The sequence below is a fragment of the Salvelinus namaycush genome, chromosome 5 (assembly GCF_016432855.1).
Source record: "Salvelinus namaycush isolate Seneca chromosome 5, SaNama_1.0, whole genome shotgun sequence".
NCBI classification, from domain to species: Eukaryota; Metazoa; Chordata; class Actinopteri; order Salmoniformes; family Salmonidae; genus Salvelinus; species Salvelinus namaycush.
Genome location: NC_052311.1, coordinates 66,637,172 through 66,661,966, shown reverse-complemented (window position 1 = coordinate 66,661,966; position 24,795 = coordinate 66,637,172). Strand labels below are relative to the sequence as shown.

Genomic DNA, 24,795 nt, shown 5'->3' with positions numbered 1-24,795 from the left:
CATCATTATCTATGGAAGGCGGAACTAGACATGTTCTGAGATGTCGGATATCAACCTCAGACTGCTGGGGATTTGGGTGGGGAAACTTCATACCAACATTAAATGGATGGATTTATTGACGGGTTTCCATGACCTCAATTTGATTTCAGCACACAATTCAGAGCGACAGCTGGACTTTTCTGACTCGATGGGCTGGATGGATTACAATGTCATGGAAAAAATGTAATCCAGTTGTTCATTGCCCACTTCACATCCTTTCTCTCCTCCCTCCAGATGCTTCTCCACCTCTTCAGTGATGCCAACTACAACCTCCTGGGCTTCAATGCCACCTACTCGTTCTCTGTGTGCCCTGGGGCCTGTGGAGGTCACGGGCGCTGTGACACAGCCTCGTCCCTGTGCCAGTGCCATCTGGGCTGGGGAGGAGCCGACTGCAGCACCCCTCTATGTCCCCAGGCCTGCATCCTGCACGGCACCTGTGACAAGGTAAGAAGGGGAAGGGAGACTTTATTGTCCACATTGGAAACTGCAGTCTTTAGACAATATACAGACAACGTATTGGTTTATTACAGTGCAATAAAACAAAGGTTGGGATAAGTTAGGCGTGGATTGAAAGTGGACAGCCAACTGAGATGCTGGAGACAGCTAGCTGAGGGAACCTGTGTACAAGGCTGCCTAAGAAGTTAATTATTAAGCAGGGTATACATTTCAGTTCAAACACATAAGGGGAAACCAGTGAAGCAACATAAATAAGGGTTGAATGACCCTCCTCTCCTTTACATGTTGTAATATCGTTGATTGCTGATTTCTCTCAAACTTTATCCTTCTCTCTCTTTCTCCTTTCTCTTCCTCTCAGAGAGGAGAGCGTTGTCTCTGCAGTTCAGATTTCCTGGGCCAGAGCTGTCAGCTGGGTCTCCGTGATGACAGTGGGGCGGGGCAGTGGTGGCAGGTGAGTGGGGGCGACCCCTACACGCCCCCCCGGACCGGTTCTGCTGGGGTCTACCTGTCCTCCACTGGAGCCATGTACCTTTTTGGAGGTGAGAGATGGAACACTGAACAACTGTTTGTTTATTTTTTTTTATATAGTGGTGGATCCCATTGTACATAAAACAAGTATTATACATGCCCATGGTGTACCATTCTAATTCAGGTGTTGTTAGTTAGGGTTATTAGTTAGCAGGGTGTTGCCAGTCAGGATGTTAGTATTGTTTTGTTTTCACTTTATGTGCTGATTCATTGTCTAACTAGACCCGGTATCGACCCAGTCAGGAGTATTGGTGGGCTTGGTTAACATTAACCCAGTTTAGATGAGGCGAGCACATGGCTTCACAGAAGACCTTGACATTATTGCTGTTGGACAACTGGCTCTGCATAGTAATCATTGTGGCTTTCAATGTATGTCATGATGTAATTGGTTAACTGGTTCTGTATGGTTGGGGCTGTTTGATATTTCAGGGTTTGACTTGAACCGAGCTTTGGGGGACCTGGTTAAATACAACTTCAGCTTGAACCAATGGGAGAACAGATCTTATGGACACTCCCCAGTAAGTGCCTGCCCGCATGCCAGAAATGTCATCTTAATAAAATATGTCAAAGACTGTTCTCTTTAGTTATTCTTTCCTGTGTTTATCTTATGCTTTGATATTTTATTCAAGATCCCAGCAAAAATTGGCTTTTCATTTATCTGACTTTCATTAAACTACATGTCCAGCCCTTCTATTTAGCCTCACAATAAAGTGTTTTACCATTTTCTTTTCAAGACAACCAGGGCTACAAGTAGAACACAAAACAATTTGACATAAACAGTTACATTCATGAGTTTTATTGACAAATGTCCATAAACAAATAAGGTCTGCCAAAGCAAAAACCTGATAAATTAATTTATATGAATGCTGTAAGTACAGAAATTGTCAGTGACAACTGTTTGGAGTTTGTGACGACAGCAACTACAGTATGTGAGCTTATTACTGTATTATAGACACTATGATCTTCTATGTTGAAGAACCCCTTATGTTTTAACGACTCTTTTGTAGCTTGTGAGTGTCATAGAGCAAAATACGTTACATGTGCGTGTTCATGTGACTCAGCTTTTAATAATTTGTAGCCCAAACCATTCGGACTCCGCAGACGTTTTTGTATAAAAGACCCGGCCCCAGGCCCCTTCGGGTTACACCTTGTCTCACAAACACCACTCTTGCTTCGCCCCCGTTAATCACACAGACTAAAAGGGGTTAGTTCAAAATGCACCGGCGATGCGATTGGACTCATTGGACTAAACCAATGCTCATAAAAATCTCTCTTTCCCTCCCTCTCCTGTTAACCCATTTCTACAACACTCCCTATCTTACTGCCTCACTTTCACCCCTCCCTTTTCTCTTTCTTCTTGTTCCCACTTCCGCTCATCCTTCCCTTCCTCCTGCCCACCCTATCCCAACTGCCATCTCTCTTCTCATCACCACCCTCTTCCTCTCGCCCTTCTTTCTTTCCCCCCTCCCTCTGTCAGGCGGCTCGTCACTCCCACACGGCAGTAGAGTGGAAGGGGAACATGGTGATCTTCGGAGGAGAGCTCGCAAGCGGCGCTTTAGCCAGCGACGTCTGGATGTACCGCCCAATCCAGGATGACTGGCAGCAGCTCGGCCAATCCCATTCGCCCGGGGCACCGAGAGTGGCCAACCATGCAGCAGCTGTAGTGGATAACTATCTCTACATATTTGGAGGTAAATAGCTTATTGAAATACAATGTTGTTAACTGAATTTGTATTCTCTGGCCTGAATGCCAAGTGTCACATCTGGAAGAAACCTGGCACTATCCCAACGGTGAAGCATGGTGGTGGCAGCATCATTCTGTGGGGATGTTTTTCAGCGGCAGTGACTGGGAGAATAGTCAGGATCGAGGGAAAGATGAACAGAGCAAAGTGTTAACTCGAAATGACACAACGACAAGGTTCCAGTTTAACAAAGTTTACTATACCGTATGAACACACTCAAAGGTAGCCATTACACTCAAGGCTAGGTCCATCGACGACAAGACTCCCTGCGCAGGCGCACTCTTGACTGAGTCATAGCCCCGTAATAACAGAAATATAGGGATACTTAAAACATGAACTTAACGATCTCCCCCTTTTCTTTAAAGACAAATAAAACATCAACAACACAATTAAATGTCCAAGTATTATTCAAGATCCCCATTACAAATGGGTTGTGTGACAGTTTTTATTTGTATTACTCAAGCTGCCACTTTCCATTACTGAGACCCTGTAGGAGCACAAGACCGGATGCTCCTTTTTAGTCAAGACAGTCAGCAAGCTGTTCCTTTGTGGTCGACCACAGAATCCGCTGGATTCTCTGTGCTTGAATAAGTTCCTTGATGCTGCTAATCTCGAAGTCTTTTCTCTGTGACAGACTTGGTTGACTTCACAGCATCAACTAATGAGTAGTTGTCAGTGAAACAAACAACAGGTAGAAAGTGCCGTTTTGTCCCACCAGTGTTAAGCTCTGAGAACAGAGTTGCAAGAAAGATAGCATTGTCAATTCCGTCCGCAAGAGCAAGGGTTTCTCCAGCAAGTGTGCTTCGGACGACCCTTCTGATCCTTTTTGACTGCCAACAGATAGGTGAGAATGTTCCTCCTTCACCCATTAACACGATTAGATGTCCACCTTGTGTGCCTCCATCTGTAAGGTTCCCTAGCGAAGCATCACTGAAGACAGCTAGTTTCAAAGAGTCATTTTTTCCAACATGCTGAAACTTTAAAGTCACTTGTTGTGATTTCAGTTTACGAACAACTTTGTTTGCCTCATGAATGGTTTGTACAGTGGCGTGTTTTGTGTTAGATGCCAAGTTGCAACCATCAAACCAGGTCTACTCTGTCTCGCAGCCCATAAAATTTGTCCTATCTTTGACCTCAATTGACCAGCTTCAATTTCACATAGAGGGGAATTCCTTTGTACGGCTCTTGAAGAATCCTGGATGGGTTGAAGATTCTTGATATAGCTCTCCTGTTGCATCAGTATTTTTCCATCAACTGTAATAAACTCTATGCCAACATAACAAAAATGATCATGCTCCGCACGGCCAACCTAGAAAACAGCTTTGAGGTGTGGAATCACAGTTGAAGCAAAGGTTTGTGAGCCAACCCAGATAAAGTCATCAACATGACAGGCAAGTACTCCAGTCACATTGCAGTCTTGATCAAGCCAATAGAAGACTGCAGGATCCACTTGTGACATTTTTCTACCTGTACTCAGCATTGATGCCTTGACTTTGTTGTACCAGTAGAGTGATGCATCTGCCAGTCCATACAAACACTTTTTTAGTTTCCAGTGTTCCTTCGCTTTTAGCTTCAGGTGGAGGTCGGATGTGAATTTCCCTTGACAGCTCTGTTCCCTGCAAAAATGCAGATTTGATGTCTATGGAATTAGGTTTCCATTTTTTCTGGCAGATCACTGACATCAGCAATCTGAGTGACTCTGAGGCGCTTGTCGGTGAGTCTTTTGGGAGTTCTTTAGCAGCCAGTTCCTCAAAACCTCTAGCCACTAGACGTGCTTTAGGCACTATTCCAGTTAAGGATTCTTTAAGGGTACACACCCACCTTGTTGAGACGCGTTTTTGGCCAATGTCTTTGACTTCCTCAAACACTCAATTTTTCCTCCAATTACTGAGCTCATCTAGCTTAGCTGAGTCAAATGACACGTCCTTTGTTTCATGTACATCATCATTTTGAATGTCATTCTGTTTTTCTCGATTTTCCATTCGTTCAATTGTGATATTATCTACAAGTGACAGGTCAGCTGACCCTGTTGTACCAGAAAATGTAGCTGGTTCAGACTACTGCAAGTTGTACCAGTTCTTGTGTTTTGCTTTTCCTGCTCGTCCAATGACGGTTGCTGTATGTGGAATACCACTTTCTCTGTCCATGTATTTAACAGTTTGTCCAGTTTTCAGATTGGAACAACCATGTTCTCTTAACACATGTGGCTGTTGTTGAATGTTTTCCTCATTTGAACGCTCAAGAGTATTACCTGTGGCATGGTTGAAGGTCTCTGCTCCATTTCCTGTGTCAGTTTCAGTGTCCATATCATTGGATGCAACATCTGGTAGGTTTGTGTCTGTTACTGTGTCCTTTTTGTCATTTTCATTAGGAGACTGATTCTCAGCAACTGCCCCTCTATCTTGTTGATCATTTACTTTCCGCAATCTTGAGTGATGCACCCTGACAATGACGCCTCTGTGCCTCACAAATATCACCACACCATCTTGACCAATGACTACTCCCGGTCCTTTCCAATCTTGACAGTCAACTCGTTTGTAGTACACTTTGTTTCCAGTTTCGTACTTCTCATCATCATTATTCCCTGAACTGCTGAGTAACTTCTGAAGTCTGTCAACTGTAGCATGTCCAAACTGTTTGTAAAGCTTTAACAATACTTTGTGTTTTTCTTTAGTGTTCATGTTCTCTGTGACTGTCAGAATCTCCATGTGCTCTGTGTCAGTCAGAATCTCATTTTTGCATGGACTCTGTGTGATGTCTTTGTCTAAAATGTTTACACAATAGTGGCCTGAGGTAGTAAGTTCAAGAGTCACTGGTTGTTTAAACATCACTGCCTTGTCATTTTTTATGTCTAGTACAGCCTCTGCCTTCTTGAGGGAAGCTTTGCTTAATAGTAAGGGGATATCTGTAGGGACCACCTCTGTTTCAATTTGACACTTAGTCTGACCAATTTTTGCTGGTATCTTAACTCTCTTGGTAGAATGGACAATTCTCCCATCTCCAAATTTGAAAGCTCTGTTGCTTGGTGTGTCAATCATATTTTGTACTTCTTTCATATTTAGTTCACTGACATAGCTATCAAGCCATTTTGCACCACACACTGTCTGTGTGTATGCAGTATCAATCACAGCAGATCCTAAGGATTCAACTATAAAAATCTCAGTATCAGAAGCAGATTAATTTGAAAACAGTGTAATGTTACACTGCTCTATCTCTGTGTTTACATTTTCCTATGTTAGTTTAACTTGTTCATTTTTATGAGGACAGTCTTTAACCCAATGGTAAGTGCTTTGACAAGTAGCACATTTTGATCTCCTTACATATTTGTCCAGTGGATTTGTGCCGGGAAATGGCGCCCTCTTCTGGTTGTCTTGAACGTGACTTGTTGGCGCCTTTTCTCTGCTGCTCAGTGTAATATGCTGCGTCACTCACTTGCATTCCATCTTATTGGCGCGACAGACGTCTTTTCACCAAAAATTATTTTTTAGTGCCGACTTCATTGATGCAAAAGTCAGCACAGTACAGGCAGTCAAAGCCAACTGTTTCTCCCTACCATCTAGACGGGCAGTATCTAGCAACTTGAAAGCTAACACTGCATCCGGGAGAACCATGTCGTACTTGCGCATCCTATTGTACCTCTGTTCGAAATCAATGATGTAGTCCGTCATTGCAACCGAAATATCTCTCGTAACACTGTCAAAGTTTGAATATGCCTCGTAGGCACGGTCTTTCTCTTCTTTAAGAAATACAGAATCCAGTGCTGTGATCAAAGTTCCCATACCGTCATCCTTGTTCAAATCCTCAACGGATATTTCCAGTGCTGTATCTCTCGCTCTTCCCTCGAGCGATAATACCACCGCAAGTGCTTGCTTTTTCACGTCCAGATTAGTAACCCGTGTCCAGATTCCAAGTTCATTTTTCCAACTTTCGTACGACCTCTTCTCGTCGATGCGAGGTGTGTTGATAATTGGATATGGAGAAGGGCGAGTCGGTCAAGGATCGATTCAGACAAGGTGATAAATTGTATGACAAGCGACAGTTTAATTATGAGTAAAGATATCTGGTACAAGCGTATACGGTCTCGTTCCTTCGGCTCATAGAGAACCTCCAGAAAAAGCCCAGATAACAGAATGCATAGACATTTTATACAACACAGAAAGTAGGTTGAGTCTGGAAGTTCTGGTCCTTTGGTTGGTTCTGGACAGGTTGTTGTCTTCTCAGATTGGTCCTGATGAGCTGGGCGTCATCCTTCTGAGTCTTATAGCAAAAGTTCTTTGTTATCAAATGTTCAGCTAAGCAGGAGATTTTGTGTGTGCGTAGTCAGCCCTCTGTCCTTGGTTATGTGTGTGTCTCATTATTTCGTGAAATGCGGACCCAAGCACTCTTTTGATCAAGGCCTTTCCTTATCAGTGTTTATGAAAGGTCTGTGCCAGCCATCTATCTTTGGGTGTGTGAGAAACCCTGCTTAGAAAGAAGTTAGTTATAACAATGTAATAGCAATATGCTTGTGTTATTTTAAATGGTATTTATTACAAATCCCCCTCTTCACGTCTCATAAGAGATGTGACAAAAGCTAGGACAAAAGCTATTAATGGCAAAATTAGAGTAAACTTTATCAGAAGATAAAGTTTTGATTCCCTCTCTTCACGTCTCCTAAGAGACGTGACATAAACTAGGTAAGAGTAAGAAAAGCAAAAGTAAACAACCAGGGAAACTTTCTCAGAGAGAAAGTTTTAATTCCCTCTCTTCACATCTCACAAGAGACGTGACATAAACTTTAAGCAAATCCAGGCACAAGAAGGGAAACTTTTTCCAGAAGAAAAAGTTTTGATTCCCTCTCTTCACGTCTCCTAAGAGACGTGACATAAACATGGAATCAAGCAGGAGTAGTATATGCAGAAACTTTCTTGAAGAGAAAGTTTCATATGCCCTCTCTTCACGTCTCCTAAGAGACGTGACATAAACTAGGTAAGAGTAAGAAAAGCAAAAGTAAACAACCAGGGAAACTTTCTCAGAGAGAAAGTTTTAATTCCCTCTCTTCACATCTCACAAGAGACGTGACATAAACTTTAAGCAAATCCAGGCACAAGAAGGGAAACTTTTTCCAGAAGAAAAAGTTTTGATTCCCTCTCTTCACGTCTCCTAAGAGACGTGACATAAACATGGAATCAAGCAGGAGTAGTATATGCAGAAACTTTCTTGAAGAGAAAGTTTCATATGCCCTCTCTTCACGTCTCCTAAGAGACGTGACATAAACTAGGTAAGAGTAAGAAAAGCAAAAGTAAACAACCAGGGAAACTTTCTCAGAGAGAAAGTTTTAATTCCCTCTCTTCACGTCTCAAAAGAGACGTGACAAAAAATAGCTAAGACAAGCAGAGACAGGGAACTTTTTCAGAAGGAAAAAGTTTTGATTCCCTCTCTTCACGTCTCAAAAGAGACGTGACATAAAAAGCTAGATCATGTTAAACCCTCAGGTCCATCCCTCTATACAACCTGTACCAGGTGGGCTCGTCGCCACCCGGGAACTTCAAACCTTCACAACAGGGAGGACAAACATCACTTTTTATTCATTCGACAACATCAACTACAGCGAACCAAGGGTCCCCCTCTGTCAGGCCCACTCTCCTGCGAAAGCTTGATTTCGTATCAGCCTCTCCAACTGGAGCATCAAGCAGCGGCATCATACCATAGGCCCTTTCCACATCTGTAACAGACTTCTTCAAACAAGGTATGATACAGGCATTACGGAACATGAGCATACAAAAAAACAACAACTTAGGGTCAGAAATCCAGTAATCATCATTGCAGTGTACTTACCAAACCAACCACCCAGCCAGGGGAACAGTCCACTCTCCTCCACACCTGCAAGACCCCTCACCTCCACCGATAACCTTGCCAACTCACTCAGAGCTTTTGAAATGCTCCCATCCGGACCAGTATTGTTAGGGACAAACGTCTAACACTGTTCTCCAAACATTTTACATACACCTCCCTGGTCGGCCAGAATCATGTCCAGTGCTAGTCTATTTGGTCTACGAGGTGGCATCCAATTGTTCAGCCACCCCCGTAAGTGCTGTGTGGGTGTATTTAACAAATCATCATTAATTATAGTAGATATAATTGATCCAGGCATTATGCTTAGCATCAACAATAGCTGGGTCAATAATGGGCAATAAATGCCACAGGCCATCATTCCTGTTTAATGTCTGGAATTCGTGGGGGACCCCTATTGGGACCCCCAACAGGTTGGTGTGGATGTTATCTGTTCCCTCGGACCAAGGAGCGTCACGTTTCTGCCGTCTCCTGGGTTGGTCCCAAGCCTCTGGCATGTGCAGCTCCCAAAAGTTGGTTAGCTGTAACCTCAATAATAGGCAATGGTGTTTATCAGACTGGCCAAAACACATGTTCCCTGATAATCTCCTTTCAAAATGGGGTCAACCGCCTGGCAGGTCCACACATCCACCATACATCAGCAACACCTCTAGTTAATAGTGACATTAGTGATGCAGGCAGCAGTAGGGAACCTCCCATAGTCCATACCTCTACCTGTACCAGTGTTACAGCTGTAATATCCCCCATATGCCTTAACCCCCATGGTGTCTTCTGGGGACGGACTTCTGGGAACACAAGACTCAGAGTTTTACACAGGGTTGAATTTGGCTTAAACTTTCCAATATGCACATCCAACCTTCCCCCTTACTTAGGGCAAATGGGTGAGCAGCCAGAATAGGTCTGGCATGTCCACATACGACACAGTCCTTTCTATTAAGTGTTTTGTAGGTCAACCACATATTCTCCCTTCCCTCATAACCAGTTTCAGTCCCCAATTGGTCACTATCTGAGATGTCTTTTACATTTATTACCTATACCAGATTGTAGAGTTCAGGTGATGGCGTGGGACTTGGTCTTGAAGTGGTGGAGGAGGCCGGCTGAACCTGGTCTGTTGGAACTGGTGGTGGTTCTGGCAGCACTGCGATGGTAACATCCCCATCGTATCCTAAACAGACAACGCAGGACTACAAGCAATCCTGTAAAGCCCCCTCCTCTCCCAGAGAACACATCATCAGCCAGAGATCAAGCAACACTTTCACTTCTATGAACAAACACAGTGAGGAAAGGTCGGGGGCAGGGAATTCTTCATTAAGGAGTTGATCCCCGAACTCTATTAGTAACGGTTCTTCTCCTTAACTCTGTGATCATTCGGCAGTGTCAGTGTGTCTCACCCTCCAAGTGCGATATGCCCCCAGGTCGGGTGAATCACCTTCTCCTTTAATTCACCTGTAATGCATAAAATCTTGGACATACAGGTTTGGTTAACAAACAGTTTCTCATTTTGTTCTATCTGATTATATATTTAACTTCTATGCCTATTTATTAGCTAGAATTTTTTTAAATTAGTTTATTATCCAATAGGCCCCATCCTATCCTAGACCACAATGTACCCCTCCCCCGTTTGATACCTGGCTCTGCCCAGGTATCAACCTTACCTATTCTAAATAATGACTTAGTAAAATATTCTTATGTTCTACATTATTATGTAGGAGCGCCCCTTTCATTTTCCACATGTCCAATTCTCCCTTTTGTCTCCATTCAGTAACTGTTACCTACCCATTCTGTTATCTCTGTCCTGGCGCCCCCTTCCAAAACTCCCTTCTGCTCTCAAACCTTCAAGGTCTCAGCAGTGCGGGGAGGGCCACTCTGTCTGCCCTTTCCCTTATCTGTCTGTAGCTTGGTCCCAAACATTAACTAAGTGTCTCACTGTTTTGACTTTATCTAAAATCATGGATTTAAAATTAACAACATGTCTTATAGTGTCAATCTCTAAAGTCCTTACATAACCTTAATAAACCTATCTCTATCTTCTTATGGCCAAAACAAATGCTAACCATATAAATTCCTTTCTTTACTAATAAGCTCTCTATCACTTCTATTTCCATGCCCTATAGGCTTAAAATAAATTTAAGCTTGGGAGTATTTGGGGTCGTCATATTGTCATGTATTTTATATTTTAACTTTTATCTCTATATTTTAAATCATCTGATTAAATTTCATCACTATATTTAGACTATCTGAATATACTTAGCCCGTCACTGGTAAATACCCGTGATGAATTCTTGGAGACACGTACTCTGTCTTATCTCAGAGTTCCTCCCTCGTACACTCGGAATTTAATTTTTCTATGTATCGTTTGTTTATCAGGCGTTGTGGAACGTGCAAAATTTCTCAGTCCTAATAATATTCTTTCTCAGTTTAAACCAACACCAATAATTTTTTACATGTATACATTAAACATTTAAATTTTTCCCACTATGAACATTACCCTTTAGACGTTGAACACTTAGACTTTAGACATTGGAAACATTACACTTAAACATTGAACATTTTTCAACCTGGCGCCTACAAACACAAATAGACTATTCTTCACCGGACAATCGCCCGGACTATTGAATAAGTCTAGCCTACTCCTCACCGGACACAAGCCGGACCATACTAATAGGTCTTGACAAACTTTACCCCACTCGTCACCGGTCACAGCCGGACTATATGAATGGGGATGGAACAAGCCTATCCTTCACCGGCTGAATAGCCGGACTATTGAATAGTGCCTATCCCAATTTTAAGCCTACCCTTCACCGACTGAATAGCCGGACTATTGAATAGTGCTTACTATATTCCTCACCGGTCACAAGCCGGACTATACGAATAGATCTTTTTATCACATTAAGCCTATTCCTCACCGGTCACAAGCCGGACTATATAATAGCGCTTTTAACACACAACCTGGCGCCTACAAACACAAATAGACTATTCTTCACCGGACAATCGCCCGGACTATTGAATAAGTCTAGCCTACTCCTCACCGGACACAAGCCGGACCATACTAATAGGTCTTGACAAACTTTACCCCACTCGTCACCGGTCACAGCCGGACTATATGAATGGGGATGGAACAAGCCTATCCTTCACCGGCTGAATAGCCGGACTATTGAATAGTGCCTATCCCAATTTTAAGCCTACCCTTCACCGACTGAATAGCCGGACTATTGAATAGTGCTTACTATATTCCTCACCGGTCACAAGCCGGACTATACGAATAGATCTTTTTATCACATTAAGCCTATTCCTCACCGGTCACAAGCCGGACTATATAATAGCGCTTTTAACACAAATTAAGCCTATTCCTCACCGGTCACAAGCCGGACTATATAATAGCGCTTAAGACTTACAAATTATTCCCACATATGTTCACTTCACTGTCGTTCACATGTCATCTATGCACATAAATTTAAACAAGAATTCTTACCCAGACTCGGTACCACTGATCGAAATTTGGAAGAACTATACGACAATATGCAAAGTTTGATTTAACAGGTCTTGCTTACCTTGTTTATGGTCGACCAGAAGATCAGTTTCCCGAGTTGAGCAGAACTGTCGTCCTCCCCCCCAAAAGATTTCACCTGTCCTCCGTGAACCGTCCTTTCACCAACTCGCCCTCTCCCACCCAAATCAACCACTCTGGACCGGGTCTCTAGACAACCATCCTCTGCTACCAAGTTTCTGTTGATAATTGGATATGGAGAAGGGCGAGTCGGTCAAGGATCGATTCAGACAAGGTGATAAATTGTATGACAAGCGACAGTTTAATTATGAGTAAAGATATCTGGTACAAGCGTATACGGTCTCGTTCCTTCGGCTCATAGAGAACCTCCAGAAAAAGCCCAGATAACAGAATGCATAGACATTTTATACAACACAGAAAGTAGGTTGAGTCTGGAAGTTCTGGTCCTTTGGTTGGTTCTGGACAGGTTGTTGTCTTCTCAGATTGGTCCTGATGAGCTGGGCGTCATCCTTCTGAGTCTTATAGCAAAAGTTCTTTGTTATCAAATGTTCAGCTAAGCAGGAGATTTTGTGTGTGCGTAGTCAGCCCTCTGTCCTTGGTTATGTGTGTGTCTCATTATTTCGTGAAATGCGGACCCAAGCACTCTTTTGATCAAGGCCTTTCCTTATCAGTGTTTATGAAAGGTCTGTGCCAGCCATCTATCTTTGGGTGTGTGAGAAACCCTGCTTAGAAAGAAGTTAGTTATAACAATGTAATAGCAATATGCTTGTGTTATTTTAAATGGTATTTATTACAAATGGCACATTGTAGTTATTAGCCATCCTCTGCTACCAATGTTAACTCGAAATGACACAACGACAAGGTTCCAGTTTAACCAAGTTTACTATACCGTATGAACACACTACAAGGTAGCCATTACACTCAAGGCTAGGTCTATCGACGACAAGACTCCCTGCGCAGGCGCACTCTTGACTGAGTGATAGCCCCGTAATAACAGAAATATAGGGATACTTAAAACATGAACTTTAACACAAAGTACAAAGAGATCCTGATGAAAACCTGCTCCAGAGCGCTCAGACTGGGGCAAAGGTTCACCTTCCAGCAGGACAACGACCCTAAGCACACAGCCAAGATAACGCAGGAGTGGCTTCGGAACAAGTCTCTGAATGTCCTTGAGTGGCCCAGCCAGAGCCTGGAGTTGAACCCAATCGAACATCTCTGGACAGACCTGAAAATAGCTGTGCAGCGACGCTCCCCATTCAACCTGACAGAGCTTGAGAGGATCTGCGGAGAAGAATGGGAGAAACTCCCCAAATACAGGTGTGGCAAGCTTGTAGCGTCATACCCAAGAAGACTCAAGACTGTAATCGCTGCCAAAGGTGCTTCAACAAAGTACTGAGGAAAGGGTCTGAATACTTATGGAAATGTATTATTTCAGATTTTTATTTTTAAAACATTTGCAAACCTTTCTAAAAACCTGTTTTTGCTTTGTCATTATGGGGTATTGTGTGTAGATTGATGAGGGGGAAAAAACTATTTAAATCATTTTAGAATAAGGCTGTAACGTAACAAAATGCGGAAAAAGTCAAGGGGTCTGAATACTTTCCGAATGCACTGTATGTCATGTTTTGTGTGGCCGCCCGGAAGAGTAGATCCTGCTTTTGCAACAGCTAATGGGGATCCAAATAAAATACCACATTATTTGCGATTCATTCAGGACTATGAGTAATTATGGTAGCATCCACGTTCATGTGGAAGTTTTTTTAAGAAACATTATATTCTTATTTACAATAAAGGTAACTCCAAAATGACACTACATTATTTACCATTCATTTAATTTGGGCGCACAATCTGAAACGCAATCAAAACAAACAGCAAATGCATCCAACAAGTTTGTAGAGTCACAAGCTTGATGTAATCATTGTGTACTAGGAATATTGGACCATATACTAAACTTTTGACGTCTTTAATACACACATAAGGGAATTATATACAAAAAGTGCTGTTCTATCTAAACAGTTCACCCAATATGGATTAAAATACCCTCAAATTAAGGCTGACAGTCTGTACTTTAACCTTATAGCCCATTGTATCATTTGAAATCCAAAGTGCTGGAGTACAGTGTAACGGATGTGAAATGGCTAGCTAGTTAGCGGGTACGCGCTAATAGCGTTTCAATCGGTTACGTCACTTGCTCTGAGACTTGAAGTAGGGTTTCCCCTTGCTCTGCAAGGGCCGCGGCTTTTGTGGAGCGATGGGTAACGACGCTTCGTGGGTGTCAGTTGTTGATGTGTGCAGAGGGTCCCTGGTTCGCGCCCGTGTCGGGGCGAGGGGACGGTCTAAAGTTATACTGTTACAACAGCACCCAAACAACAACAAATGTGTCACTGTCTCAATACTTCACTCTATCCTAAGATTGTGCCTATCCGTTGTGAATAAGTACTCTTGTAATCTTTCTCTCCTCCTCTCCCCTATGCAGGTCGTACGGAAGAGGACATGTTCTCGTCATCTCTGTATCGGTTTGGTCTGCGGGGGTCTGGGGTGTGGGAAGCGGTGCAGCCCACTGGGGGGAAGCCCCCCGCCACAGCAGGCCACTCCATGGTGTTCCACCCCCCGTCCCGGGTCCTGCTGGTCTACGGGGGCCACAGGCCTACCACTGCCAGGTACAGTTGGAGGAGGGGATTGTGGGACTGTGATGGTGATGTGTGTTTATTATCAAAGGTAAAGTACACACAGAGTAAACACTGTGTCGTGTGTGTTTGATGCTATTTGGTAATGCAAGAACAGGTTCTCGCTAGGTTCTTGGCTTCTCCATGTGTCAGTGTCCGTGTGATTCCCAGTAGTGTTTGGTATCTATTTGTGTCTCAGCAGGTGTCTGTGTTAACCTGTCTGGCTCCGGCTTTCCGCTAGCGGAACTCCTCCCACATTCCACTGAAATGGCAGAGCGCGAAATTCAAAAGATATTTTTTAGAAATATTTAACTTTCACACATTAACAAGTCCAATACAGCAAATGAAAGATACACATCTTGTGAATCCAGTCAACATGTCCGATTTTTAAAATGTTTTACAGCGAAAACACCACATATATTTATGTTAGCTCACCACCAAATACAAAAAAGGACAGACATTTTTCACAGCACAGGTAGCATGCACAAAGCCAACCTAACTAACCAAGAACCAACCAAACTAACCAAGAACCAACTTCATCAGATGACAGTCTTATAACATGTTATACAATAAATCTATGTTTTGTTCGAAAAATGTGCATATTTGAGGTATACATCAGTTTTACATTGCAGCTACCATCACAGCTACCGTCAGAAATAGAACCGAAGCAGCCAGAGTAAATACCTAAATACTCATCATAAAACATTTCTGAAAAATCGATGGTGTACATCAAATTAAAGACAAACATCTTGTGAATCCAGCCAATATTTCCGATTTTTTTAAGTGTTTTACAGCGAAAACACAATATAGCATTATATTAGCTTACTACAATAGCCTACCACACTACCGCATTCATTCATCAAGGCACGTTAGCGATAGCAATAGGCACGTTAGCGATAGGGAATAAACCAGCAAAAGATATTAATTTTCACTAACCTTCATAAACCTTCATCAGATGACAGTCCTATAACATCAGGTTATACATACACTTATGTTTTGTTCGAAAATGTGCATATTTAGAGCTGAAATCAGTTTTCATATTTTATATTATATTATATAATCATATTTTTACGACACTCAACTATTCTGACCAAATAACTATTCATAAACGTTACTAGAAAATACATGTTGTATAGGAAATGATAGATACACTAGTTCTTAATGCAATCGCCGTGTTAGAATTCTAAAAATAACTTCATTACGACATACAGCTTAGTTAGTTAGTTATAGCGAGAGAGTACCCCAAATCTGGGCGCAAACGACTATTTCACATGTTCGACAGATATATGAAATAGCATCATAAAATGGGTCCTACTTTTGATGATCTTTCATCAGAATGTTGTACAAGGGGTCCTTTGTCCAGAACAATCGTTGTTTGGATTTAGAATGTCCTCTTCTCCAGTCAATTAGCACGGAAAGCTAGCAAAGTAGCGCGAAGCTCTCCTTCCTGAACAAAGGCACACAACGCAACACGCCTAACGTCCCGAATAAATTTCAATAATCGAATAAAACTATATTGAAAAAACATACTTTACGATGATATTGTCACATTTATCAAATAAAATCAAAGCCGGAGATATTAGTCGTCTATAACGGCAGCATTTCAGAAGGCAAAATCAGGTCCCTTCACGCGCTCTCCAGAAAACAGGAAACTGGTGACACGTCATGCCGAGAGCTTTTATTCGACCCCAGATCAAGTTATACACTCCATTTCTTCTCTCACTGCCTGTCGACATCTAGTGGAAGACGTATGAAGTGCATGTATACTGATATATATGAAGCCCATTTATAGGCAGGCCCTAGAACAGAGCATCGATTTCAGATTTTCCACTTCCTGTCAGGAAGTTTGCTCCAACTTGAGTTCTGTTTTACTCACAGATATAATTCAAACGGTTTTAGAAACTAGAGAGTGTTTTCTATCCAATAGTAATAATAATATGCATATTGTGCGAGCAAGAATTGAGTACGAGGCCGTTTAAATTGGGCACGATTTTCCCCCAAAGTGAAAACAGCGCCCTCTGTCCTCAACAGGTTAACGTTGGACTGTGTCTATTGTCTCAAATAATCTGCCTCCTTCCTGCCTCTCTCTCCCCCCTCAGGTTCAGTGTACGTGTGAACTCCACGGATGTATTCCACGTGGACCGGAGGTTCTGGACCTCGTTCCGTTCCCGTTTCCCAGCCACAGGCCCCAGGGAGAGAGCCTTCCACTCAGCCACCATCATCGGCAACTACATGGTGGTCTATGGTGAGGGGACGTATGGTAGAGATGGAGATCACAGAGAATATAGGATAGGGATGGAGACCTCTTGAATGGATTCATACAATTGTTTGCTGTCCAGCCCATTTTCCCTCTAATATTGCTCTTATTCTCCCTATTCCCCTTCTCTTTCTCTTTGCCTCTCTCTCTCTCTCTCTTTCTCTTTGCCTCTCTCTCTCTCTTTCTCCTTGCCTCTCTCTTTCTCCTTGCCTCTCTCTCTCTCTCTCTTTCTCTTTGCCTCTCTCTCTCTCTTTCTCTTTGCCTCTCTCTCTCTCTTTCTCCTTGCCTCTCTCTCTCTTTCTCCTTGCCTCTCTCTCTCTTTCTCCTTGCCTCTCTCTCTCTCTCTCAGGGGGGAATGTGCACATCCACTACCAGGAGGAGAAGTGTTATGATGAGGAAATCTTCTTCTACCACCTGGGGTGTCACCAGTGGGTGTCAGCTGGGGAGAGCCTTCAACACAGTGAGTCCCTACACACACACACATTCTCACTCGCTCATACACAGACATATTCATGTTGCTTTATGTTGAATCATCTCTCTCTCTCTTTTCGTACAGGAGGAGAGGCTGTGAGAGGGCGGTACTCCCATGTAGCTGCTGTGATGGAGGGCAGGGTGCTGCTGGTTGCCGGGGGTTACAGTGGTATTGCCCGTGGAGACCTGGTGGCGTACAAAGTTCCACTGTTCGTGAGCAGCGACCCAGGAGACCGGGTGAGTCAAGAAGTAAGGAGGGGGGAGGGATGGAGAGTTTATTAAGGAATATTATTGCATGGTGAACAGGGGCATATTGAAAGGGGGAGAGGTGGATGGTTGAAACTGCAATGCTCTCATCTCCTGAAGCATAATATTTTTCAGTGATAATGTTTTTTGGGGGTTGAAAGCAGGACTTGTAAACATTATATTTCTTGTGCACAATTTTGGGGTAGTTCACAGTATAGTGTGGTGCAGGGCTCTCCAACCCTGTTCCTGGAGAGCTACCCTCCTGTAGGTTTTCGCACCAACCCCAGTTGTAACTAACTTGATTCATTTTTATCAACCATTAAATGATTAGTATCAGATTATTAGTATTAGGGTTAGAGCGAAAACCTACAGGACGGTAGCTCTCCAGGAACATGGTTGGAGAGCTCTGCTGTGGTGTGTGTATCTTTGTTTGACTGTGCGTTTCTGTGTGTGTCAGGACGCTGTGTGTGCCGAGGCACCAGACGAGAGCATGTGTCTGAAGAACCCAGAATGCAGCTGGTGTGAGGGCCGCTGTCGGGAGTACCAACCCACCAACCCGGTAACACACCTATCCAACACCCTGCTTTTTCCATCCCTTTTTCTCCATCTTCAACCCAAACCTCATCCATCTGTCCTCCCCATCCACCTTCTAAGAATCTAACTTGACCATGGATAAAAACAATGTTTAACTGTCTCTCTCCAGTGTGGCAGCACAGGGTGCCTGGGCCTGGCCCGCTTCCTGTCTGACTGCCAGTCCTGCCTGGTGTTCAGTGGGGCTCCAGGTTCCCTGCCCCGCGCCCCCGGTGACTTCGGCTGGTGTGTCCAGAACGAGTCCTGCCTACCTGTGTCAGGTGAGATGCACAGAGGGAGAAGGGGAAATACAAATATCAAAAGCTAAAATGCATAGGAGAAAAAAGTCATGAGGGACCATGAATTGGGGCTCCCCCCTAGATACCTACTGCAGCCCTCATCCTCCACATACAACACCCATTTGGGTGGCAAAAGGACACACTACAAGCAGCAATGTGTGCAAGACCATGCAATCCACTACCAACAACATTGTTAGCATTGCCACCCCTTTTGCCACCCAACACCCAAAGAATGACAGTCACATTCTGTTAAAGGTCCCCAAAGCACACACATCCCTGGGTCGCTCCTCTTTTCAGTTCGCTGCGTTTAATCTCCAGCTCTTCATTCAAAGAATCAATCATGGACGTTCTTACTTACAGTTGTGGCTGCTTCGTGTGATGTATTGCTGTCTCTACTCTTTACCTTCTTGCCCTTTGTGCTGTTGTCTGTGCCCAATAATGTTTGTACCATGTTTTGTGCTGCTGCCATGTTGTGTTGCTACCATATTGTCATGTTGTGTTGTTACCATGCTGTGTTGTCGTTTTAGGTCTCTCTTTATGTAGTGTTGTGGTGTCTCTTGTCATGTGAGTTTTGTCCTATATTTGTCATTTATCCCAGCCCCTGTCCCCGCAGGAGGCAATTTGCCTTCTGGTAGGCCGTGATTGTAAATAAGAATTTGTTCTTAACTGACTTGCCTAGTTAAATAAAAATGAAAAGTATTGTAAGATTGAGGTCTGGTACTGTGTGTGTTGTTTAATGAGCTCCCCCTCCCTCTCGGTATTGCAGATCAAAGTGCTTGCCGTGTGGACCAGATCTCAGGGGCGTACGGCTGGTGGGGGGAGCGTACCCGTTTCCTCGCCACAATACTTTCCTGTCGCACTGAGAACTATGTCCCGGGACTGCACCTGCTCACCTTCCAGCACCCCCGCAATGACTCCCAGCCTGACAAGGTACAGAGGCCCCGCCATGTAAGGTTGTCACGTTGCCAACATTGCAATACTACTATAACTGATTTTCCATGGCAAAAAGGAAAACACAACGCAGACATAACTCTTTGGTCTTTTAAAAAACCTACTGTATGTAGATGATTGTGTGTTATAGCTTGGAAAATAAACTGAATTCTGGGTGACATCAGACTGCTTGTTTCCAACATTAGGACTGTTTCCTCAGAACATTTACTCCGCTCCATGTTTTGTTTCATGCCACAATACCTCTGAGTATCAGTATACTGGTACTACTCGTGACAACCCTACCACCAAGTATTGTGGTCCTGTGTGGCTCGTGGGTTCGATTCCCTCACAAACACAACCAGTCATGATGTTTTCATCTGATTTGTCAAACAATCACTTCAAAGGGCTCCTTTTACAAGGCTATCCAGGCACATTCATCCACTCTCAACATAGTTCCAGCCTCCAAACAGTGGTGAATGGAAAGCGACATCTTTTCACAAAACACCAAAAAGTGTAATGACATTTGGCGATTATCATTAGGCAATAATTTATGTGTCCACTGCTGTCCTCGCGTCCTGGTGTCGGCCACTCAATTCTGGCTTGTCAAAATGTTAGTGTTCCCGTCGAACCACATCACATTTTGGAGTGTAGGCTAATACCACCCATTTATTTTCAAGTCCATTCGCAAATGTTTCATGCGTCTGACATGCGGTAATGAAAAATAATGGTACAGTTTTCTTGACATTTTGTTTTATTTATTATGATAGGCCCGTGTTTTACCGGTACGGCGTACCCCCACTTTCTTTTGCAAGGACACCGTACCACCTTACTTTCACCCCTGGTATTACCTCTACTTCTAGCTATACTGCGTCTCTAAAGCCCCTCTAAATACTTACCCTCCTCCCACCCTGCTTAAGATACTGTGGGCTTCCCAAACTGACTGAATGTAATGCTGCTGACTTCTGACATGTTGTACCTTGCTGTCTGTTGTAACACCTCCATCCAATCCCTCTTGAACCTCCACCCCTTCAGGTGTCCATCCTGCGCAGCACCTCCATCATCCTCAGCCCCACCACAGAGATGGATGTCACCCTGCAGTTCCGGGGCTTCATCCACCCTCTGTGGGGCGCCCCTCCACCTGCGCCCCCTCCCACTGAGACAGTTTCCATGTGGGCCCGGATACAAAGGCTACACTTTGAGGCCCGCATGGCTGCTGGACCCAACTCCCTGCAACTGGTGAGCGAGGGCGAAAGAGCGGGAGATGGGCGCTTACATTACACATTTTTTGAGAGATACGAGTAGATCCAGCCTGTAATTTGTTTTACTGAACTCTCTCACTCCCTCTTCCTCCTCCCCTCAGAATGAGAGGGTAGGTCGCTGGGCAGCTCACCAGGAGAAGGAGACGAAGCTGCTGTCCCGTCCTGACATGGGTCGTCTATTTCCCAACCTGACCCGAGGGAACCGCTACCTGGTCCAGGCCGAGGGATACCTCAACAACTCAGGCTCTGGACAGACCAGTGAGATGGCTCTGACCTGGAACAGAACCGCCCTGCCCGGCGGAAGTGTGAGTACCAGCTGACAATTACACATTTTATAAACAAAAGGTTTTCACAGTAATACTGAGGCTCAATACCCTTAACATCAATATTGAAGATGTTTGTTTCTCCCATTGTCTATCTCTTTTTTTTTGTTGTTCTCCTTTCTTTCTCTCTGTAGGAGATTTCCTTCCTGTTCTTGGAGCCGTACCGTTCTGGCTCTTGCTCGGGGTACCAGTCTTGCTTGGCATGTCTGTCAGACCAGTCCTGTGGCTGGTGCCCATCTCTGGGCCGCTGTCTGTTCCGTGCACTGCCTGACCTGGAGCCCTGCCCGGAGGACCAGGGGGGAGGGGAGCGCCACCTGCTGCTGGCCCCGCCACAATGCACCCTCTGTGAGGAGTACAGGGACTGCTCTGCCTGCACTCAGGTATTTAACATACAGAACACCTCACTGCCATTAGCTTCATAAAACATTTTATATTTTTAATACTCTCCTTATAGATCTTGTAGACCTTTGACCTTTATGATCTTTGGCCTACAGGATCACTACTGTGAGTGGCAGATCAACTCCAGCAAGAAGGGTGACTACCAATGCAGCCGACGGGGAAGACTGGATGGATCCATTCGCGACCCAGAGGGGTGCCCTAAAGTCTGCAACCAGTGAGTACCCACTGTCAGGCTCATTGTACTATAATGTTGCTTGGTGCAATTACTTCTAGGGTATGCAACTCTCTCCACCTCTCTCTCTCTCTCTCTCCCCCTTCCCCACCTCTGTAAACAGGAGGAGGACGTGTGGGGAGTGTCTGTCTAACTCCAGTCAGTGTGCGTGGTGTGAGTCGGCCCAGGCCTGCTTCTACTTCGCTGCCTACCTCACCAAGTATCCCTACGGAGAGTGCAGGGACTGGTATGACAGGTAAACCATTAGAACCAATGAGCTGAACTCCTGTAGTCAGCAGTTTAAAATGGAGGTTTAATCTTATTTCCCTTTCCTATTTGGAATCTATTATGTACCAACAACATTCAATAACCTTTTCTGTCTCCCTCTCCCTCCTTCCCCTAATCCTCTCTCCATCCCTTCCTCCATCCCTCTCTCCCCCACTCCAGTGTTCACTCAGTGCCCCAGTGTAAGCAGTGCTCAGCTCTGGTCACCTGTACAGACTGTCTCCAGACGTTCCAGTGCGGCTGGTGTGGAGACTACAACAACCCCACCATCGGCAGGTGTCTACGAGGAGACTGGGGAGGGATGGACGACCCCTCTGTGTATAACTGCAGTGTGGCTGTGGATGAAGTACGGGCTACCAGGTATGATGACCAGCAAACTACCACACTTCAAAATGCTTACTTACCCAGGTTTGACTTCAACTGAGGACAAGCCCCCAAAACGGGCTGTGGTGATGGAAAAAATAATTATCTGAGCAGGTCCAATGTAACTAATGCCTACGTACACTGGACCTGCCTGTGAAGTTACCATGTCAATACCAGACCACCTCTCTGCATTAGGAGGTAATACTGAACCTTGTTATTCCTCCTCCCCCTCGAGTCCTGAGTCCCAGACCTTGGCTCCCCCGCGGCCCATGGAGATGGAGATGGAGATGGAGCTGGAGCACCTGGAAGAGGGGGAGAGGGACCCAGTCTGGTCCTACCCCAGCTGTCCCGATGTGGAGGAGTGCAGGCTGGGCCTCCACAGCTGCCACCCCTTCGCCACCTGTGTCAACACCCCCACCTCCTTTGAGTGCCACTGTGAGAGAGGCTACACCGGGGACGGCACCCTGCACTGCAACCAGACGTGAGCCTCTCTCTCTCACTCCCTGTCGCTCTTTCTTTTTCTCTCCCTCTCATCCTCCCTATCATGACAAGCCCTTTTCACTTCCACTAGCTTTTATAATGTCTCGTTCTCTGAATAACTCCATTCTCCAAAAGCCGACCTCTCTCTCTCTTTCTGCTCCAGTTGTTATAATGAGTGTCGTCAGGGCCAGTGCAGCGGCAGCCCGCGGTTCGAGTGTGAGTGTTCCCTGGGCTGGACATCTGACCCAGCAACCCTGGTGCTGAGCGGGGTGGAGTGTGACGTGGACTGTGGCTGTAACTTCCACAGCACCTGTATCACCGCCCCAGGCATCTGTGACCACTGCCAGGGTGAGACAGACATAAATATCAACCCATTCTAAGCCTTCCAAAAAATGAAAAATTACAGCAACACCCCAAGATGACCAGAAAAACAACATATACAGTCGTGGCCAAACGTTTTGAGAATGACACAAATATTAATTTCCACAAAGTTTGCTGCTTCAGTGTCTTTAGATATTTTTATCAGATGTTACTATGGAATACTGAAGTATAATTACAAGCATTTCATAAGTGTCAAAGGCATTTATTGACAATTACATGAAGTTGATGCAAAGAGTCAATATTTGCAGTGTTGACCCTTCTTTTTCAAGACCTCTGCAATCCTCCGTGGCATGCTGTCAATTAACTTCTGGGCCACATCCTGACTGATGGCTGCCCATTCTTGCATAAACAATGCTTGGAGTTTGTCAGAATTTGTGGGTTTTTGTTTGTCCACCCGCCTCTTGAGGATTGACCACAATCTCTCAATGGGATTAAAGTCTGGAGAGTTTCCTGGCCATGGACACAAAATATCGATGTTTTGTTCCCTGAGCCACTTAGTTATCACTTTTGCCTTATGGCAAGGTGCTCCATCATGCTGGAAAAGGCATTGTTCGTCACCAAATTGTTCCTGGATGGTTGGGAGAAGTTGCTCTCGGAGGATGTGTTGGTACCATTCTTTATTCATGGCTGTGTTCTTAGGCAAAATTGTGAGTGAGCCCACTCCCTTGGCTGAGAAGCAACCCCACACATGAATAGTCTCAGGATGCTTTACTGTTGGCATGACACAGGACTGATGGTAGTGCTCACCTTGTCTTCTCCAGACAAGCTTTTTTCCGGATGCCCCAAACAATCGGAAAGGGTATTCATCAGAGAAAATTACTTTACCTCAGTCCTCAGCAGTCCAATCTCTGTACCTTTGCAGAATATCAGTCTGTCCCTGATGTTTTTCCTGGAGAGAAGTGGCTCCAAAAGTCTTCTGCCTGCTGCCATTCCTGAGCAAGCTCTGTACTGGTGGTGCCCCGATCCCGCAGCTGAATCAACGTTAGGAGACGGTCCTGGCGCTTGCTGGACTTTCTTACGCGACCTGAAGCCTTCTTCACAACAATTGAACCGCTCTCCTTGAAGTTCTTGATGATCCGATAAATGGTTGATTTAGGTGCAATCTTACTGGCAGCAATATCCTTGCCTGTGAAGCCCTTTTTGTGCAAGGCAATGATGACGGCAGGTGTTTCCTTGCAGGTAACCATGATTGACAGAGGAAGAACAATGATTCCAAGCACCACCCTCCTTTTGAAGCTTCCAGTCTGTTATTTGAACTCAATCAGGATGACAGAGTGATCTCCAGCCTTGTCCCCGTCAACACTCACACCTGTGTTAACGAGAGAATCACTGACATGATGTCAGCTGGTCCTTTTGTGGTAGGGCTGAAATGCAGTGGAAATGTTTTTTGGGCATTCAGTTAATTTGCATAGCAAAGAGGGACTTTGCAGTTAATTGCAATTCATCTGATCACTCTTCATAACATTCTGGAGTATATGCAAATTGTCATCGTACAAACTGAGGCAGCAGACTTTGTGAAAATTAAAATTAGTGTCATTCTCAAAACC

At 44.5% G+C, this 24,795-nt stretch overlaps 1 protein-coding gene and 1 long non-coding RNA gene across 3 annotated transcripts in view; one reads left to right on the top strand and one right to left on the bottom strand.

The window, feature by feature from the left end:
* The window catches only part of megf8 (multiple EGF-like-domains 8), a 45,958-nt gene that overhangs the window by 2,147 nt on the left and 19,016 nt on the right, over positions 1-24,795 (top strand). The window contains exons 4-22 of one of the 2 annotated variants that reach the window (XM_038994992.1): positions 274-483; positions 854-1,034; positions 1,453-1,541; positions 2,501-2,714; positions 14,585-14,768; positions 16,874-17,019; positions 17,381-17,491; positions 17,588-17,739; positions 18,206-18,307; positions 18,452-18,599; positions 19,384-19,547; positions 20,580-20,783; positions 20,908-21,111; positions 21,264-21,509; positions 21,624-21,742; positions 21,864-21,995; positions 22,187-22,384; positions 22,623-22,868; positions 23,031-23,215. In XM_038994992.1, the coding sequence (XP_038850920.1) occupies positions 274-483; positions 854-1,034; positions 1,453-1,541; positions 2,501-2,714; positions 14,585-14,768; positions 16,874-17,019; positions 17,381-17,491; positions 17,588-17,739; positions 18,206-18,307; positions 18,452-18,599; positions 19,384-19,547; positions 20,580-20,783; positions 20,908-21,111; positions 21,264-21,509; positions 21,624-21,742; positions 21,864-21,995; positions 22,187-22,384; positions 22,623-22,868; positions 23,031-23,215 (3,235 nt within the window). Of the gene's footprint in view, positions 1-273; positions 484-853; positions 1,035-1,452; positions 1,542-2,500; positions 2,715-14,584; positions 14,769-16,873; positions 17,020-17,380; positions 17,492-17,587; positions 17,752-18,205; positions 18,308-18,451; positions 18,600-19,383; positions 19,548-20,579; positions 20,784-20,907; positions 21,112-21,263; positions 21,510-21,623; positions 21,743-21,863; positions 21,996-22,186; positions 22,385-22,622; positions 22,869-23,030; positions 23,216-24,795 lie in introns of both variants that reach the window. The other variant, XM_038994991.1, reaches the window with a different exon arrangement.
* LOC120048781 lies at positions 11,047-12,346 on the bottom strand. The gene is made up of 2 exons (XR_005477040.1): positions 11,547-12,346; positions 11,047-11,155 (listed from the first exon to the last, which is right to left on the bottom strand). It is a non-coding gene; the product is annotated as an uncharacterized LOC120048781 (long non-coding RNA).